This window comes from Elgaria multicarinata, chromosome 1 (assembly GCF_023053635.1).
Source record: "Elgaria multicarinata webbii isolate HBS135686 ecotype San Diego chromosome 1, rElgMul1.1.pri, whole genome shotgun sequence".
In the NCBI taxonomy this organism is placed as follows: domain Eukaryota; kingdom Metazoa; phylum Chordata; class Lepidosauria; order Squamata; family Anguidae; genus Elgaria; species Elgaria multicarinata.
In genome coordinates this window covers 179,761,639-179,781,284 of record NC_086171.1, presented here as the reverse complement: position 1 = coordinate 179,781,284, position 19,646 = coordinate 179,761,639, and the positions used below count along the sequence as shown (strand labels likewise).

The window sequence follows — 19,646 nt, the reverse complement described above, 5'->3', positions numbered from 1 at the left end:
TACAGGATTGTTCTCAGATCCAGGGTCGCTGAATGAGTGGTGGTTAAAGCAGTCACCCATTTATGTTTTCAAATTTGTTACTCAACGTTCTCTGTTCCAGTCTGCCTGGATCAGATGTACATCCAGTTTAACATAACTCTGTAAACACTTAAAGGGAAGGACAGAAGACTTGGGGAAACGTGGGCAGGTGCATGAGATCATATAGAACATCTTGAGGTTCAGATGCACTCAAGGCTACAGGCCTAAACTGAGCTGATAAGATGTGCTTTAGTTGCAAATGTTGCTATATGTCTGTCTTTGGGTAAATTATATTAAGTTTGTGCTGAGGAGAAATGAATGAACTAACTTTCAGATAAATTGATTCAGTACGAATATGTGTGGCATTTTGTCCAGGTATGCCAAAAAAAATTATCTATTTGCAATTTTGAGGTTTGGGTTGCCTCAGAGGGTGAGACTTGCCCGGGCATTGGTGTCTGACTTAAATTTCCTATTCAAACCATACCAGGTTTCTCTTGTTGCTTGAACAGCGGGAGAGTGATGTGCTGACACCTTTATGCATTATGCCTAGCACCTCCACATTGAATGGGGCTGTAAAGTGAGATTCCAGACAAACTGACAATACAGCAGTGGGAAGGCATGGGATTTTTTGCCACAGTTGGATGTGAGTTGGTAAATAGGCCTTGTGGTACATTGCTATATCTGGAAAATTAAAACCATGTTTTTATGGGTAATTGTCATTTGCTTTAAGAGATTAGAGGGTGCAGTGCCCTGTAAAAGCTCCTAAACAGTCTGTTGAAATGGGCCTAGAATGAAAAGGGAATAACTACAGGTAATACACTCATACCATAAAAATGAAAGTATTTCCATGATTCATTTATGTAATTTGTCTTACCTCATATTGAATTATCTTTCTTAATTGCTGCTGTTCAGAATAGCAGAATTGCTAGCAACTAGCTCTGTAGATAGTCATGAGAGCAGCTGAAAGCAGCAGTATCATTAGTGTAATTTCTGAGTTAATCCGCATTTCCGACTGAGGTGCTTTTGCCAAAGACTGAAGATGCCAACCTGAGGCAGCCCTGTGCTCAAATCAGTTTTATTGTGCAGTCCTCATATTTATGTACTCCTGTCACAAGCGCAAAACAGGGGAATGGGGAGTTGTGGTGGTTCATTGAAGCGCCCTAGCTGCTTCATGGTGGCTAAACCCCAAATAAACCTGTTGTTTTTACTCATCATTGCCATTGTTTATTCTGAAGAGATGGTTGAGAAGTGGTTGAACAGACTCAACCTTGAACAAGTGTGATTTCTTTGTTTTGGATGCACTGTGCCCATTAATTTGCTTCAAGCAGATGTGTTAGGAACCAAAGGTATCTGAGGAACAAACTACACTTGACATTAAATACAGTTTTGCATAGGGAGGATTGTCCTCAGAACAGCAGCAAGGGAGGAAAGGATTGTGTTTCCCCTTCAGACTTGTTGCAGTCTCAATAATTATCCCCCACCTGATAAAAAAACTCAATTTATTTAAAAAACTACTCATTATGTCCAAGTTGGTTTGGCATAAAATTATTACATTTGGTATATTAAAAGTAGTGTATTCAAACAATTATTACAAATTTAATTTACTTTTTAAACTTTTTGGGGGGTAACAAATGGAGCTACAAGCTCCTGAACTGTTAAGAACTCCTGAACTGTAAGGAACCTCTTTGGTTCTGCCAGTTTATGAGGAGCAGGAAAAAAACAATTTTAAAAAACAACAACTGAAGAAACCACCAACATTAGTAACAAAGAAAATTATTTATGTCTCCGCTAGTCTTCCAGTGTCAAGACATAAATCCCCCATTCCCATAAAAAGAACTGAGAAAAATGAGGGGGGGGGGAACCAAGATTCAGTGAACATGCATGAAATTTAATCAGACTCATTTTCTGACCTATAGCTATCATATTAGTTTCAGCCTCTGCTTCCATGGAAGTGCCCCCTAGAGGCAGAAATGCATCTTCCTCTTGCATTTGAGAGTTGTAGTCTCAGTTTGCAACTTAGGACTTGCTTGTCCTTGGTGCACAGACATTGTAATAATCTGATACTGTACAGTTTTTAGAAATCATTTGGAGAAGTAAATATCTGAACACCTTGTCTTAAACATTTTATTCATCATGCTAAAATAAAACATCCCGTAATCCTTTTTTTCTTCATTTTTTCAATTTTTTGGAAACCCCCCAAAAAAGGCTTCAGGGAAAAACGGAAAAAACCCATTTCCCCCCCGAATTTTTCCAGTTTTTTTCCGGGCCTTCACATCTCTACTCCTCCCCCAAGGCTCCAACTTTGTGAAGGTAAGAAGGGCAGTGAAAAGGATTTGTTGTCCATATAGGCCATCCTGACTAACGTAGAGCAGACTAATATGCGGACTTAGACATCTAACCTTTCAATCCTATGCATGTCTGCTCCTATACAATCTTATAAGAACCAGGTCTGTGTTCATACAGTGGCCAGCCAGCTTTCAACTAGGAACCCACAAGGAGGACACAGGTGCAACAGCACCCTACCGCCTTTGTTCCCCATCAACTGATGTATATATAGGCTTACTGCATCTGATACTGGAGGTAGCACATAGCCATCAGGTCTAGTAGCCATTGATAGCCTTCTCCTCCAGGAATTTGTCCAATCCCCTTTTAAAGCCATCCAAAGTGATGGCCATCATTACATCTTGAGATAGTGAATTTCATAGTTTAACTATGCAGGGTTTGTAGAAGTACTTTTTAAAAAATCTGTCCTGAATTTCTTACTGATCCGCTTCATGGGATACCCCCGGGTTCTAGTATTATGAGAAAGGGAGAAAAATGTCTCCCTGTCCACATTCTCCACACTATGCGTGATTTGTACACGTAAGTCCTATTGAGTTTTATGAAGCTTACTCCCAGGTAAGTGGAAATGGGATGCCGCTGAAGCCACAGTTCAACATTAAATGTTCTGTGCAAAATATATGCTTTTGCACATGCTTACCCATTATCAGGCATCTAAAAAGCCAACCGAAAAATAGATGAGGCTGTTTTTATGCCTTTTTGACATCTGACAACACCTTTTGATGCTTGCGGATGTACATAGATACAGATATTCAAAATATGTTTTGAATATCTGTATCTATGACTCTTGATTTTTATCTGTATCTATGACTTGATTTTTTTCAAGCTTCCTATTGTAACATACGAAGAGAAATTTTCCATCACTTGTGTTGTTCAGATCACTCTAGTCATCTTTTTAAAAGGTAAAAAATTTCCATAGCAATACCTGAGGGATATTCATTCATCTGTGATGTGCAAAACATCAGGCCTTGATGTTTCCTTCTCGGTCTGGAATTTTCTGAATTATGTTGAAAACCAAATAATGCTTGATTATTATTTTTTTAATTATGGGTTGTGAATTGCACCAACCGCATCACAGTGAATTAATACAAACAACTCCCTGTCTAAAAGCTTGCAGTTTAAATCAAAGATGGATGAGGACAATAGAAGAGTACAGTCAGGTAGCACAGAAGTGCAGGAATGGCATCAGGAAGGCTAAAGCTGAGAATGAGCTGAGGCTAGCAAGGAACGCTAAAAGTAACAAAAAAGCTTTCTTTAGGTATGTGCATAGTAAAAGACAGGAAAGAAACAGTGGTTCAACTGCTTAATGAGAATGGCAAATTGATAACGGATGATAAAGAAAATGCCAAAATACTGAATTCCTACTTGGCTCAGTCTTCTCCCAAAATCGGGTCTATGACCCCCCTGGCAAAAGTGAAGAACAAGCTGAAGGGGAAGGCTTGCAGTTTGAGATTGATAAACAAACGGTCAAGGAACACCTAATTTCTTTGAACGAGTTCAGATCTCCAGGGCCTGATGAACTGCATCCTAGAGTAATAAAGGAGTTGGCAGAAGAACTCTCAGTACCACTGTCTATTATCTTTGCAAAATCATGGAAGATGGGTGAAGTGCCGGACAACTGGAGAAGGGCTAATGTTGTCCCTATCTTCAAAAAGGAGGCACCTGGGAATTATAGACCAGTGTGTCTGACATAAATCCCTAGGAAAATTTTGGAGCAGATTATAAAGATGTCGTTCTGTAAGCACATTGAAAACAATGCAGTGATTACAAGAAGCCAGCATGGATTTGTCAAGAACAAATCCTACCAGACTAATCTGATCTCATTCCTTGATCAGGTAACCTCCCATGTAGATTGTGGGAATGCTGTGGACATAATATATCTTGACTTCAGCAAAGCTTTTGACAAAGTACAACGTTACATTCTGATCAGCAAACTAGTTAAAAGTGGGCTAGATGGAACAACTATTAGGTGGATCCATAGTTGGCTACAGAATTGGACTCAAGGAGTGCTAATAAATGGTACCTTCTCAAACTGGGGGGAGGTAACAAGCAGGGTGTCGTAGGGCTCAGTCCTGGGCCCAGTGTTCTTCAACATTTTTATAAATTACTTGGATGAGGAGGTGCAGGGAATGCTTATCAAATTTGCATATGGCACAAAATTGGGTGGAATAGCTAATACCTTGGAAGACAGAAGGAAACTTCAAAGTGATTTTGATAGGCTGGAGCGCTGGGCTGAAAACAACAGAATGAAATTTAATAGGGAAAAATGCGAAGTTCTACACCTAGGAAAAAGAAACCAAATGCACAGATACAAGATGGAGGACACTATAAGCAAGAAGCATATTGGAATTGTTGTAGATCACAAGCTGAATATGAGCGAACAGTGTGATGAGGCTGCAAAAAAAAGCAAATGCTATTTTGGGATGCATTAATAGAAGTATAGCTTCCAAATCATGTGAAGTACTTGTTCCCCTGTATTTGGCATTGGTTAGGCCTCATCTTGAATATTGTATCCAGTTCTGGGCACCACACTTCAAGAAGGATGCAGACAAGCTGGATGGGGTTCAGAGGAGGGCAACAAGGATGATTAGAGGTCTGGAAACAAACCCTATAAGGAGAGAATGAAAGAACTGGGTATATTTAGCCTTGAGAAGAGAAGACTGAGGGGGAGACATGCTAGCACTCTTCAAATACTTGAAAAGTTGCCACACAGAGGAGGGCCAGGATCTCTTCTCGATCATTCTAGAGTGCAGGACACGGAATAATGGGCTCAAGTTACAGGAAGCCAGATTCCTTTTGGACATCAGGAAAAACTTCCTGACTGTTAGAGCAGTATGACAATGGAACCAATTAGGGAGGTCGTGGGCTCTCCCACACTTGAGGCATTCAAGAGGTAGCTGGACAAGCATCTGTCAGTGATGCTTTAAGGTGGATTCCTGCTTTGAGCAAGGGCTTGGACTCAATGGTCTTATAGGCCTCTTCCAACTCTGCTGTTCTATGATTCTATGAAAAGGAAGTGAGGGCAAGAATAGAGCCTAAAATATATAATAAAAATTAAAAACACTATGCCTTTACAATCATGATTGGAGATTGATAGAAGTTTTTTTTAAAAAAAACCCTAATCAGTGGGACATTTAAAAAACAAGGAGAAATGAGAAGGGACAAAGACAAATAGGAAAAATGTGGTGCACAGTGCTGTCCACTGTGACTGACAGTTGCTCTCCAAGGTATTTTACCAGGCATCCTACCTGATGTTCTTCAATTGGTGATATGTGAGGGATTGAACCTAGGACCTTCTGACTGAAAAGCATGTGCTTCATCACTGAGGTATTGTTTGGCTGGAGAATGCTGGGAGTTGTGGGGATTTTTTTCTGTCTAAACATGCATAGTATTGTGTCCTGAGTGCTTGATATCAGACAGGAAAAGGACTGTGAACAGAAGGGAATGATGATGTGGGTATCAAGTTAGTACATTTCCTAGTACTCCACACATAAATCCAGACCCCATGATGCAATAATGGGTCTGTTCAGAAGACACCTTAAACCATAGCTTTAACCATGGTGGTTAAGCCAGAAAACCAGGCTGTGTTCAGAAGACACCTTAAACCATGGCTTTAACAATGGTGAATAAGGCTTTCTGCTTTATTCACCGTGGTTAAAGCTGTGGTTTAAGGTGTCTTCTGAACCCAGCCTGGCTTTCTGGCTTGACCACCATGGTTAAAGCCAGGGTTTAAGGTGTCTTCCGAACGGGGCCAAAGTCTGTGACCATAGAGGTGGTTCGAGTCCATCTGCGCAGGTGTGTTTTACGCAATTATGGTGGAATTCCAAGGTTTGAGAAGGTGCAAGTGTGAATGCTTCTGCTGTACACAAATGCATTTCTATCTCCATCCTTGTGATGGCATCAACATCTATCTGAGGGCTGGACTGTGTTACACAGGAGGCCCTGTTCAGACAACACGCTCAGCCATGGTTAGGCCACTAACCCTTTTGCAGGACATGGTTACTGAGCTTGTTTATAGCATGGTTCTGTAGCCACCATGGTTAGGAATGGTTCACATGACATACTAAGCCATAATGTTTAGCCCAAAGTGCTTAACCACCATTGCTTAGAATCATAGAATCATAGAATAACAGAGTTGGAAGGGTCCTACAAGGCCATCTAGTCCAACCCCCTGCTCAATGCATGTCGTCTGAACAGGGTCACAGTTGTGTTGTTGGTTTAAAGTGTATTGATATTTTGAATAATTTCTCCCATTGGTATGGCTACATTTTGTAGTTTAGCATATTTTCTAATTACAGAGAAATATTGCTAGTTCCGTAGAATGGATGCTAGTTCTGAAGAAAGTGTAAACTTGCAATATTGCTTGTAGACCTACGTATGATTGTACATCTGCCCAAACTACGGTAGAAAACCCACTGGAGATAAAGACTGATCCTAAAAGAAAACACAGAAATACTTCATTTTCCAAGTCATGTTAGAAATCATAATTGTAATTAGAAATATTTACAAAATGAACAAAGTATATAATTAATACAGTTGTAAAAGATAAATCTTTTGATCTCATTCTATATCTCTACCTACGTATAGGTTAGGAGGGCAAGGGGTAGCAATGAAAAAATAACAATAAAACAGCACAATAAAATTGAAATAAATATTTAATATTGAGTCTATAGATATCAAACTTGCAAACATAAGAGACTACGGTATTCTTGAAGGCACATGAAGCAACAACTTGAAGCCAGTGATGGAACTTAAGACCTTCTGCATGCAAAGCATGTGCTTTATCATTGAGCTACAACTCCTCTCTGAGCTATGGCCCCTCCCATGGATGTAGGGTGGATTATAAGTGTAATAAAATATAGTCATGTTTCATGTGCACCAGGAAAAGATCCCAGCACTAGATCAAAGGGTAAACTTACCTGTGATGGAGACAGGACAAGTTGCATAAATATACTTGATTTGAATTTAGGAAATCAAATAGAACAGACTTGGGCCCTTTCTACACCTAAGGGTTATCCCAGGAATATGGTGAGATCATCCCTGCCTGCTCCTGGGATCCCCTGTGTGGCATTTGGATGCACAGGAACGAACCTGGGACGATCCCGGGATATAGGGCTGGTGTAGACATGCCCTTGATCTATAAAGTTTCTAAGATACAATTTTTAAATAATGCTTTGAATCTTTTTGCCCCAGAAATTAATACGTCTTTACAGCAAAGCTTCTGTACAATCAAAGATAGCTTGGCCGTTGAATAATTGAATATTAAAACATGGCCTTAATGTAAAACAATAAAGGGTTTTGCAGCTGTGTTGATCTAGTTAGAAAATCTATGTCATTTTAACCTCAAGTGGCAGTTGTAGTAAACGAGGTACTGTTTTTCAAAAAAATAAACTCCACAGATTCCATGACCTCACTCTGGGTGCTGCTAAACTGCTCTGTGACAGCACTGTGCATCCAAATACACAGCGGCGGCTTTTCAAGCGTTGGGCTAAGTGCAACCTGAAAAACATGGCTTCTTGCCCCATAAGTGCTAGCTCACAGTCCTTAGTCTGTGTTACTTTTGGAGCCTCCTTTTTAGCATTGTTAATATGACACCACCACGGAACAAAAGGTTAATAAGACACACACACACACACACACACACACACACACACACACACACACACACACAGGTCCCCGTCCTCAAGAAGCTTACAGTCTTCCTTGATACTATCGAAAGATACCTTTTTCAAGATGTTGAATGGGGAAAAAACTCAGTACAATAATTGTGCTGGAAGTTAATTGGACTGTTCTGCTAGGTGTCCTATATGTGAGTAAGAGACCATAATTGGAAGTGGTTGATGATAATAGGAAATTAATATTCTTGTTTTTTAAATATAGAATTAAATCTTGACCTAGCAGAGGCAGATATTACTTTTCTTTCTCTGTATCGCTGGGTTTTTTTAAATCTTCCCTTGTACTTCTCATACTCTCTACTCTTAAACTCAAGATTTCTGGAATCTTTAAGGCAAATACATTTCCTTTGTTTTCCTCCAGGATGTGTTTAGTACGACTGAAGCAAGAGGGCCGAGCAGGGAAATACATGTGTCGCTATATAGTTCATTCTATGTGGGAAGATATTGAGCAGCGTGGGAAGGTCATGGGGGTGAGTAGTCTTTGTCTGGTACAGATTCGTTTATTGATCAATTTATCTTATATTTTAGTATGTCAAAAGGCCAGTGCTTCAGAACTGCGATGGAACTAGCCATGGTCTCAATGGTCCATCTAAGAGTGTACCATTTCATACATTCAGATCGGTGACCAAGTTAAGACAGGGAGCAGGAGATGTTGCCACTAGTCTGTTCCTATGCACAAGTACAGCTAACCATAAATTTCCAAGTTAGGCTGAATTTAAATCTCTTGCTTCACTTTGGAATAGCTGCTACAGCTAATATGTAATCATTGACATGTGCTCCTAAAACAGTTGTTCCAGATTAGTCGGTGACTTGCAACTATGGAAGAACGGGCTGGCAAATGAGGTAACGCTAGGATTGGCCGGTGACTTTTTGTTGCCCCCCAAATGGCATCATGCAGTGATTTAATGTTTTCCGGATATGCCTCTACTTCTTGCATGTGTCTTATTCTTGATGGATTAAATTCCATTCTGACCACTTACTGCAAGGACGGGGAACCCATGGCCCTTCAGATGTTTGACTACAACTCCCATCATCCCTGACCATGTGCCATGTTGACTGGGGCTGATGGGATTTGGCCTCCAAAAACATGTGGAGGCTACAGGTCCCCACCTCTAATTTACAGGGGAAAGTTACTTTGACTTCAGTGGTTGCTTTAAAGCTGTGTATGCCTTTCTCTTAGATATCCATAACTTCAAATCTGAGAATTAAAAGTAAACTTGCTGCTCTTAGGGTCACCTGAAGGCAAGCTCATAAGAAAAGTATGCAGCCTATGACAAGACATAATTGTAGTAAGCAGAGGTTGGAACATAGGAAGGTCCAATTACTCAGAGCTGGCAGACTAACAAGTGGCTAATCAAGCAATACGTTACAAAAAGTTAAAATACCATCAGTGTAGCTTTGATTATGGTTTCTGAAAATATGCTAAGTTTGGGGAGTTTTACCAAGAAGATTTAAACAGCCAAGCCTGCCATGCAATAAAGAGGAAGGCAAAAATTCCTAGCATTACCAGGAAATATTCTCTGTGTTATTTTTCTTTCTTAGCCATAACTCTGCCAACTATCTGTAAATAATTGTAAGATACAAAGCATTGGGCAGTATCCAACAGAGCTGCTCAGCTTCTGCAGGTTCTGTTGCACAAATGGGACCCATCACTTGTATAACTGGGCTTTGGCGCTTCTAAAATAACCATGAAAACAAGTGGAAGCACTCATACCCTGCTCCCTTCTGCTGACCTGAACCATTCCAGAAACTACCATTTCTGCTAGTTTTGGGTTATTTTTAGAAGTGCCAAAGCTCTGTCGCTTGAGAGGTGGGTCTCATGAATGCATAGACACAATTGGATACTACCCATTGTTATTTCTTACCTGAGAAACACATTGTTTTATAAAGATAAAAAGTTTGCATATCTATAGAGGCATCATTTCACAGTCAATTTTGCCTGAGTTATTCATATTCTAATGAGATTTCATGTGATTGAAACTGTACTAAGCTTTACTTCAGAATGCAAATTATTTATTTATTCATAAGAACATTCCTAGATAGTTCTTCCGGTTTAACAAGGGCAGTTTACAATAACATTAAAACCATTAAAACATTTAAAACCGTGAACATTGTTAGGACCAGAACTTGATGACCAATGACAACGGAAAAGTTAAACCTTCAAGCTCATTATTAAAGATATTAAAAAGCCAGATGAAATAAAGATGTTTTTAACTGCCACTTGAAAACCATTGTGGATGGGGCCAATCTAACTTCTTTCAAGAAGAAGTCCCATTATTTTAAGAATTAGGACTAAAAAAAGTGAGAGTATTAATAAAGGACAAGCTATCAATTAATTGATTCTTCTGGGGTCAAAAAAATATCTTAAACCCACAGTGGCTGTGACCCAATTAAAGTTAGCCATTACTAACTTGGTTATAAGTAGCTTAACCCAAATTAAGGATAGTAACTTCTAGTAAGAACTTAATTTTGTATTCCCCATGGGTGTAAGTTAAGCCCTTGTGGAGTCTCGTGATATGCGAACAGGCTCAGACATTTTTTAGCAATATATATCTTCTGATACAAAAAGTACAAATATAAGAATTTCTATTAGTATTGCCTAAGAATTTTTATTATTCTCAACAAGTAATGAAGCAGATCCCATAGTTTTTCTGCTCTGTTAATCTAAAAACAACAACAACAGAAGACTTTGCTCTACAAAACAGTAGGTCTTACTTTTACGTAAATAATTTCTGGCAAAGAAGTTAATCTGCCTCAAAGGAAAGAATGCCCATTCCATTCCTGGGCTGAGATGGAGATTGAATTTACTAATTTAAAGAGGAACTTTTGACTTCCAAAAATTATTTGAGATCTACTAATTTTGAGTTTTTCTCTGCAGTATAAATGGGTTATTTCACAGCTACAAATTGCTATCATGGATGATAGACCTAATAGTGTCATGACAATTACAGGGAAGTTCCACTATACTTATACATGATGAAAAGCTTGTTTATGAAAAGCTTGTTATAAGGCTCACAGTAAATGGAATACTTTTGAAAGATAACTTCGTTGAAGAAAAATGAAAGGGAGATAATTTGTGGGGAGGGGAAAGAGACAAGTTAAATATTTCAACTGGCTTTCATAGTTGGCAATATGTAGTTAGTACAGCTAATGGAGAAAAATGGATGTTAAAATTATCTCTTTCAGAACTGGCAGCTTTGTTTAGAGCTAGAATGTGCCATCTGGTATTACAGTTGTAAGGATATTATGGTTTGAACCAATGCAACGCACTGCATTTTCACTCTAAATTTATGCTTATTGTAGTTTTAAACAGTATATTAATTCATAGACTAGCTGCTAAAATTGTTGCAATTTGAATCTCGGCTGCAAAGTTTTGGGACCCTTTAACCTGGGCTCCTTCAACACTCTTGATTGTTGGCAAGAGTGGGAACCAAAACTTGACACAGCTGTAAAAACAGAAAGAAAGCCTTTGGCCTCAGCAATTCTACTGGTGCAGGCAGATTTCATATATAAATTTTACTCTGCTGCCCCTAGAACTAATGAAGTCAGTTTCTTTTGGTGGTTATGAAGCCAGGTGTGTCCAGTTTTGTGGCTAACCAGTGTTCTTTACTTAATTTTTCCACTTGTGACTTTTCTACCAAACTTAAAAACAAGCATGAAAATTGGCTTGATGCAGTGATTCAGAGTGTTAATAGAAACATTAGGCTCGATAAAAGATTTCCTTTTGATCTCGCTCTGCCCTTGTTTCTGCTTGCATCTTACAGCCCTGAGTTGCCCAAAGTGCTAGGAAGATACAGAGACAGAGAGTGAAAACGCTGCTTACATTCTAGCTAAAATCTGATACATTGCTGCTTGAAAGATAAAATCGAAGTCATCTGATCATTCTTAAAGCATCATCTGAAATGTGTTGTTGTTATTAGGATGATGATGATGATGTTGTAGGCCTTGATATGTAACTGAGTGAGATAGACATAGGCCTGGTTCAGACAATCATGTCTCAGCTTTCTAAGTCAAAATGTGCTCAAGCCTTTTGGTTGGGCACCAAGAATCTTCTTTTCTCCCATCACACGAGCTGCAATTGAAATAGGAAGTCTCTCATTAAACACAGTAAACTACGGTTGCCACTTGGAACAAGCTAGTTATATTGAACCATGGTTTGAAGTTGGTTTAATGTCCTGGCATGTTCCAAAGATGGCAACCACAGTTTCCCAGTTGGGACAAATTGGAAACTATGGTTAATTAGAGACTTCCTTGCTTAATTGCAGCTTACCGCAAGGGGGCTGTGTGCACAGGCAAAAAGCTCATGCATATTTTGGCTTAATAAAGATATATAGTTGCCTAAATGTAGCTGTAAACTTTCTGCCAAAGTAAAAATTAACTAGGGTTTTGGGAGCCTGCTGTGGGGCTGCACACTCTTTGTCCTTCCTTTGTTTCAATTCTCCCTGGTTTGCTGTTCCACTGGACCACTCAGGACCTTCCTTTTCCAGAAACATATCTTACGTTTCTACAGAATTCACCAATCTCCATCAAAATGATTTCCATAATGCTTCTTAAACTAGCATTGAGAATCCTGATTGAAAACTTCATTATCAAAGTGAATTTTTGGAGCATTCCTGGTTCATGGTGGTTGTGTGCTATACCAAACTAGAGAGAGGGGTCCCTACAGCCTGCTCCCAATCTCTAAACCCTAGTAAAATCTCTTTCTTTCTATACAGACACTTGGATGCTGTAGAAAACATGAGTTAAGATCACATTTGAAATAAGAATTCCTGATGGCAAATAAATGTATTTTTTTAAATAAAATCCTTGCTCTCATGTTGGAGGGACTCTCTAATCCCACAGTGTACAAGACTTGTTTGTTCAGTGTAAAATCCTGATTTGTAGCTGAGGCTGTTTTAAAAGCGTACAGCTTTTAAAAGATGATAGGAGCAGGAAGGGGCCGTCCAGCCCAAAATGCCAACCACATTTTAATTTATCTTAATCCCACCTTCCTGCTTTCCCACCAGACCACTCAGCCCCCCTCCTTTTCCAGAAACACATCTAAGTGTCTCTTGAATTCATTTATTGGCTCTGCACTGTGGAGTACAATGAAGTCTTTGTTATATTTTAGCTGGAGCTATTTATACACAGTAGCCCCTATTCTACCTACAGTTACTCTGGAGTGGATCGGCTGAACTTTACTGGAGTTACTTCATTTTACACCAGTGAAGCTGAAAGGAGAATCTGGCTTGATATTCTACATCTAATTGAAATAAAACCTGCACTCCCTTTGCACCTTTCTCTGCCCCCAGTATACAACTTGATGTGTCCCATAGTAATAGGAGCTGTAGCACTAAAAGCTAATATAAAGTCATAGTCTCCTCCTCCTCCTCCTCCTCCTCCTCCTCCTCCTCCTCCTCCTCCTCATTATTATTATTATTATTATTACATTTATATCCCACCTTTTTTCCTCCAAGGAACCCAACACGGTGTACATAAACCTCTTCCTCTCCATTTTATCCTCACAACAACCACCCTGTGAGGTAGGTTGGGGTGAGAGTCTGTGACTGGCCCAAAGTCACCCAGTGGGCTTCCATGGCCAAGTGGGGACTAGAACCCGGATCTCCTGACTCAAAGCAAAGCAGGGAGTGTGTGGGTCAAGAAACAACTAGAGAAACTACTAGAGCCGTCCTCTAGAGCCATATCCACAAGATGAATGTGTTCATCTTGTCTTTTATTCCCCGCCTCTTTAAATTCTACTGTTCCTCCTCTCATTTCTAATCCAGTGTTTGGTTTCAGCATGTAGCTACACCACATTAGGCAAAATGCTGCCATCAGGCTGTATGGATGTTAGAACAGGATGGCCTTAGCTTTGGCATTTTTAATACTAAAATACTAAAAATAAAGTCAGAAGCCCAGAGATCTGCCTTGACTGGAAGCGCGTCTTTCCTTCACTGTGGATTTCCATTGGCTAAATTTCTGAACAACAATTTAGCCACCAGAGTTCCAGTTAATGAGCACCATCCCCTCCATCTCAATGCAGGAAATGGCAAACCAAAAGAAAGGGATCACGTGCTGTGCCTGGATCCCACACTATATACTGAATGCTTCCATTTTATAGTTCTATCTGTTGTGTGCCTCCTGTCCTACTTGTGGTTAGAGCTATAATGTTCACCGGTAGAGCCAGCCCAGCTGAATCAGTAAGTCAGTATGGTTGAGGGTGGCTTGTATAGTTTTCTTGGAATTGCCTCCACCAAAGCCACATTTATCTGAAATAGACATTGATTCCATCCTTCAAAAGGTCAGTTCCTAGTGGCTGGAAGATGAGCTGGTATAAGCAGTGGTGGGTAGCTCACTGGTTACAATGAAAAGGCTATTCATCCATAGTACGTCTATGAAAGGTCACATAGAATTTACATCATCTGCAAAGTATGGGGAGCTGTACTGCCCTAAAGGTATAGCCAGATATGAAGGAGCTGTGATGGTGTTATTCACTCTGTGTCTGATCACCTGGGTACTTCCAACACAGCACTGGGGTGTCATGATTGAGCCTTCCATTTCTTTAAAATAACTCTCTTTTGTGAACAATCTCCCCCCCCCTGTAAAGTTTTTGAACCTGTTGTCCTTTCTCAAGCCCTTACACTTCTCTAATAATTCTCAACTTGATCCTTATTATTATTATTTTTTTATATAGCACCATCAGTGTACATGGTGCTGTACAGAGTAAAACAATAAAATAGCAAAACCCTGCCGCATAGGCTTACATTCTAATAAAATCATAATAAAACAATAAGAAGGGGAAGAGAATGCACCAAACAGGCACAGGGTAGAGTAAAACTAACAGTATAAAAGTCAGAACAAAATCAAGTTTTAAAAGCTTTAGAAAAAAGAAAAGTTTTTAGCTGAGCTTTAAAAGCTGCGATTGAACTTGTAGTTCTCAAATGTTCTGGAAGAGCGTTCCAGGCGTAAGGGGCAGCAGAAGAAAATGGACGAAGCCGAGCAAGGGAAGTAGAGACCCTTGGGCAGGTGAGAAACATGGCATCAGAGGAGCGAAGAGCACAAGCGGGGCAATAGTGTGAGATGAGAGGAAAGATAGGAAGGAGCTAGACAGTGAAAAGCTTTGTAGGTCAACAGGAGAAGTTTATATTAGATTCTGGAGTGAATTGGAAGCCAATGAAGAGATTTCAGAAGTGGAGTAACATGGTCAGAGCGGCGAGCCAAGAAGATGATCTTAGCAGCAGAGTGGTGAACAGAAACCAACGGACTGATGTGAGAAGAAGGAAGGCCAGTGAGAAGAAGGTTGCAGTAGTCCAACCGAGAAATAACAGTCAGTCAGGCTTTCAACCTGCTCATTCAACTCAAACTCATCTAACCTGGATTTGAAATTATCTTCTCTGTACTGTGTATCAAGATCGACTTCCTGTCATCCTACTCCTGGAATACGTGTGTGTCACATCCTGGATCATCCTCTTCTCCTGTCTTTATGCTCTCTTCGGTTTCATTATACCCTGGTTCTCATCATATCTTCCTCGTTGTTCTTTCAAAGTTTTCCTTAATCGCTGCTTTCTTCCTTTTTTCTACTGCCGGTTGCTTTTTACCTCCTTTGTTGCAGCTCACTGCTTCATACATTTGGCCTCCAGTACCATTTCTTTGTTGCTGACTTTCAGCTCTAATGTTCTTTACCTGATCTTTGGGAAATTGTAGTTAAGAAGTGAAAAATAAGCTCAGGGGAAATAGAAAAAGCATCCTTAAAACAGAACTCGGATAAAACTGATCTGCTTTCTGTCCTTCATTCTTCCCCTTTGCGTTCCATCTTCCTCCCCACATGAAGCAATTCTACTATTTCTTTCACATTTCATATAAAGAACTTATCTTATCTTTGGTTCCACTTTCTCTCCACAGTTGTACTCAATTGCTGAGACTTGTCAATAATATAATATTTATAAAAATTGGCCGTTTTCTCTCTTGATGAATTAAATCCCTTGTTCGAACAAGAGCCCTGCTCAGTATTCTGTGTCCACAGTGTCCAGCCAGATTCCTCTGAGAAGCTTATGGCGAGGTTATGAATTGCCAGCAGATCACCCAGCAATTGATATTTAGATGTGCACTGACTCCACACATAGAAGTACCACAGAGAACAATCCTATGACCCCTAGACAGTGTCTCGGGGTGGACGGGCATAGGTTTTTTGGGATTTCTGGATCCGAGACTGGAGACAATGCTCTGGCCTCAGACCCCGGAGTCGAACTCCCCCTCCCTGCCTCTTCCCCTCACAGCCAGTGTGGAGAGACCCCCACCAGCTGCCTCTACAAGCTTGCAAATACGAGCTCAAGAGAGGAGAGAAAGGGGCATGCTGGTGGGTGGGTGGCTGGGAGGGGAGGGGACAGCTTACACTGCATCCCCGGCCCTCCCTGGCCTCCTTCCTTCTCCCTCCCCAATGCCTCAGCTAGATGGGCGAAAACGCCTCCCGGTCTGCTTTGTATACTTGTAAACCTCTGAGTTCCGTGCCAGTGGTGAGTTGGGCCATTCCCAAATATTGGCTGGGCTACCTGCTTTTCATTCCCTTATTTCTGCTGTCCCTTCTCTTCCTCCTCCTTTTCCTTCTCTGCCCGGCTGGGGAGGGCAGATCGTTCATATAAGAAGTCTCAACTAATTGCTTATTTCCCCTACTGACAGAGTTGCAAGGCAAGAGCAGCAGAAACCCTGGCCGCTGTAGCCCAGCAGGGCTCCATTGGCAGGGGAAATAATCCCGTGTTGGCAAGTGCTTGGGGAGCCTCAATTGTGCCTTCCTGGATGTGTCAGCATGATCCTAGGCTTCCGACGCACTTCCCAGCACAGGCACATGCACCAGGTGGGGTGCCGCAATTGTGGTGCCTCACGTCATCCCAGAGATGTGCATATCCCTTGCCACCCACCCGAGCCATCTGGAGATAAGCTCGAGGGGATAGAAGGAGCCCCTTCCAACCCCTCAAACCGATCCCCAAATGGATCATGGGGGGTGGGCAGCAGTGAAGGATGCCTCCCGCGACTGGACATGTAATGTCCAACCGAGGGAGAAATCCATCTGCTGATAACGGGGCAGGAGGGGGAGGCGTGCAAGAATCTGAGCTGCTGCTGCTGCTGTGATGAGCAGGACAGATTCTTCCACATTGCGTCCTGTCCATTCATGAGAACAGAAGGGGAATCCTTTGCTGAGGCAGGAGGAATGCTTGCGTGTCCAATTCCCCTTACATTGTTCCCCTTACATGTACTTGTCTCATCTGTTTCACTCATTGATCATGTTGCTCTTTTTTCTGCTCTCTGCAATGGTGCCGTCTTTCTTCTCATATTCTACTTAAACTTCCTTTGACACTAAAATGTCTTCATTCTCTTGTTCCCAGTGTGCTTTGGTGCTTCCCTTTTTTCTCACTTCTCTGTTATACTTGTCTTCTCTAAACCCAAAGTTATGTTTTCCCTTTCCTGATTGCACCTTTTCTCACTTGCTGTTCCCTTTCATTGAAATACCTCTGGATATCCACCTTATTCCTTCTGTTTGTGTATTTAAACACTTCTCCTATAAACCTGCATCTTCACTCTGACATGTAACTGATGTCATATACCTGATCCCTTTTCTATCCCCTCTCCCTGCTTCAACCTCTAAGGACACCCAGGATTTTAATAATCGCTACTTAGAATGCCTGGTAAAGGCAAAGAAAAGTGATTCATTATAGTCTCATCCAGAACTTCAAGGTCTAGAAGATTGAGAACTTCTGATCTAGAGAAGCAGTGCGTAGAGGATGACCTAAAAGAATCAGGCTACAAGAAATCTGTGGGACACCCAGACTAAAAAAATCTGAACATCCTTTAGTCCAACCCCTTAGGCAGAGTTCACACTACACGCTAATCCACCCAGTTTGGGTTGTTGTTGAACTGTGGGTTATCGTGTTGTCTGAATGCAGTGCTTTTTCTGCAGGGTGAGTTATTGTGTTGTCTGAACATAGTGCTTTTCTCACATGGTTGCTTATTAACCATACAGCGTGGCTTGTTGACCACACCAAGAAGGTGGCTTGTTCGAGAAAAATAAACCACACTGCATGGTTAACAAGCCACCCTAAAAAAAAAAAAGCGCTCAGACAACACGATAACTCACCCTGTGGAAAGTGTGCTGTGTAAAAACAAACTGTATAGACACCTCCCAGGCCACCCATCTCTAATAAAATCTGATACAGCCAGTGGACATACAAGAGCAGAAATAAGAATGCATAATTTCAGAGGTACATGTGAGCTCAGGTAGCTCACAAAGAAGCAAAGGTTACATATGCTACATAGGCTAAAATCCCAAGTACCAAGGCCTTTAAGATATTATGTTGATATATTCCAATATGGCCTCTTCTGAATGGCAGTGCCCCTCCAAGGTCTTTTACAGCACTCCTGTATAAAGATAATTTTAATTGGAAATGCTTGGTGTTTAAATGGGCTGTGTGTGTTTGTATGTAAAATATGTACTCTGCTACTAAGCTATAGCCTCTAAACTCTGTGCCCTCTTTCTAGGGGAGGCATAATTCAGCTAGTTCAGCGCTCTTCAACTTAATGATCTTGGAGGGTTGTTTTTTTAATGATACATAAATTGAACAATGCAAGAAAGCAAAAACAAATACAGAATGCTAACTTCAAGCTTGCCGCTTATAATCCCTGCCTGTATAATTGTGTACATAAAATAAGTTAACTATATCATTAGAAGGCAAACCTGTACATTGGGGAGTAAGCAGTTCTGCAAAAAAAAAAATGCAATCAGCAACCAATGTATCATAAACGTCCCATTTTTGTCTTCTTTCTTTAACAACAATGTAACTCCTTAGTTTAGCCTTATGAAAGTTTCCACTTCTTATCTAACCTTTCCCTCAAGGTTGGTATAACTGTCCTTCTCGGTTTCACATAGAGCCAGGGTGGACAACTTCTAACCCTCCAGATGTTTTGGCCTACAATTCCCATCTTCCCTTACCATTGACTCTGCTGACTAGGGCTGCCGGGAGTTGTAGGCTAAAAACATCTGGAGGACCACAAGTTGCCCATCCCTGGCATAGAGGGATCCTAGCAGTCAGCCCTATTGATTTAGAAAAGAAAGTGAAGTTCTGCTCAGCCCTGGGTGGATTGTGAAAAGTTCTGCAAAGGAATTGTTCATAATATTCTAGCACTGATAGTATTCCTATTATTATCTCAAGCTGTGGGTTTTTTCCCCCTTCAAATTAAGAAGCAAATGAAGAAGCAACATTAGGAAGAAAAATATTTGTCTGACTCCAGAAGTCATGAGATGCCTCCCCAGCCAAAGTGTCCCTTGTATATGTCTGTCATTCATTAAAAATGAACAAACTTCTTGGAGTTTGCAAAAGCAGAAATTGCTGCATTGGTGGAACATAAGGGCTTTTACAACTGGGGTACAATCTGTTTACATAATGTATAAATAAATGTTTAAAACTAGAATTCTCCAGGATTCTGGACATCTTACTGTGTAACTTTTTGTGGTTCACTTTCCTTCTTTTCCTTTTACTTGAGGGCAGAGGTAGGGCAGAGAAATAATTTTTATTCACTTCAGAAAGGTTACAGTAATAAAGAAACTCTTGTTAACATCAGAGAGCCTGGCAGCCAGGAGTTTTC

At 40.7% G+C, this 19,646-nt stretch overlaps 1 protein-coding gene across 1 annotated transcript in view; it reads left to right on the top strand.

Moving 5' to 3' along the window:
• Positions 1 to 19,646, top strand: part of LOC134410957 (ubiquinol-cytochrome-c reductase complex assembly factor 1) — a 55,179-nt gene that overhangs the window by 19,752 nt on the left and 15,781 nt on the right. Inside the window, exon 7 of the mRNA XM_063144478.1 lies at positions 8,395 to 8,503. Coding sequence (XP_063000548.1) covers positions 8,395 to 8,503 — 109 coding nt within the window. The remainder of the gene's footprint in view (positions 1 to 8,394; positions 8,504 to 19,646) is intronic.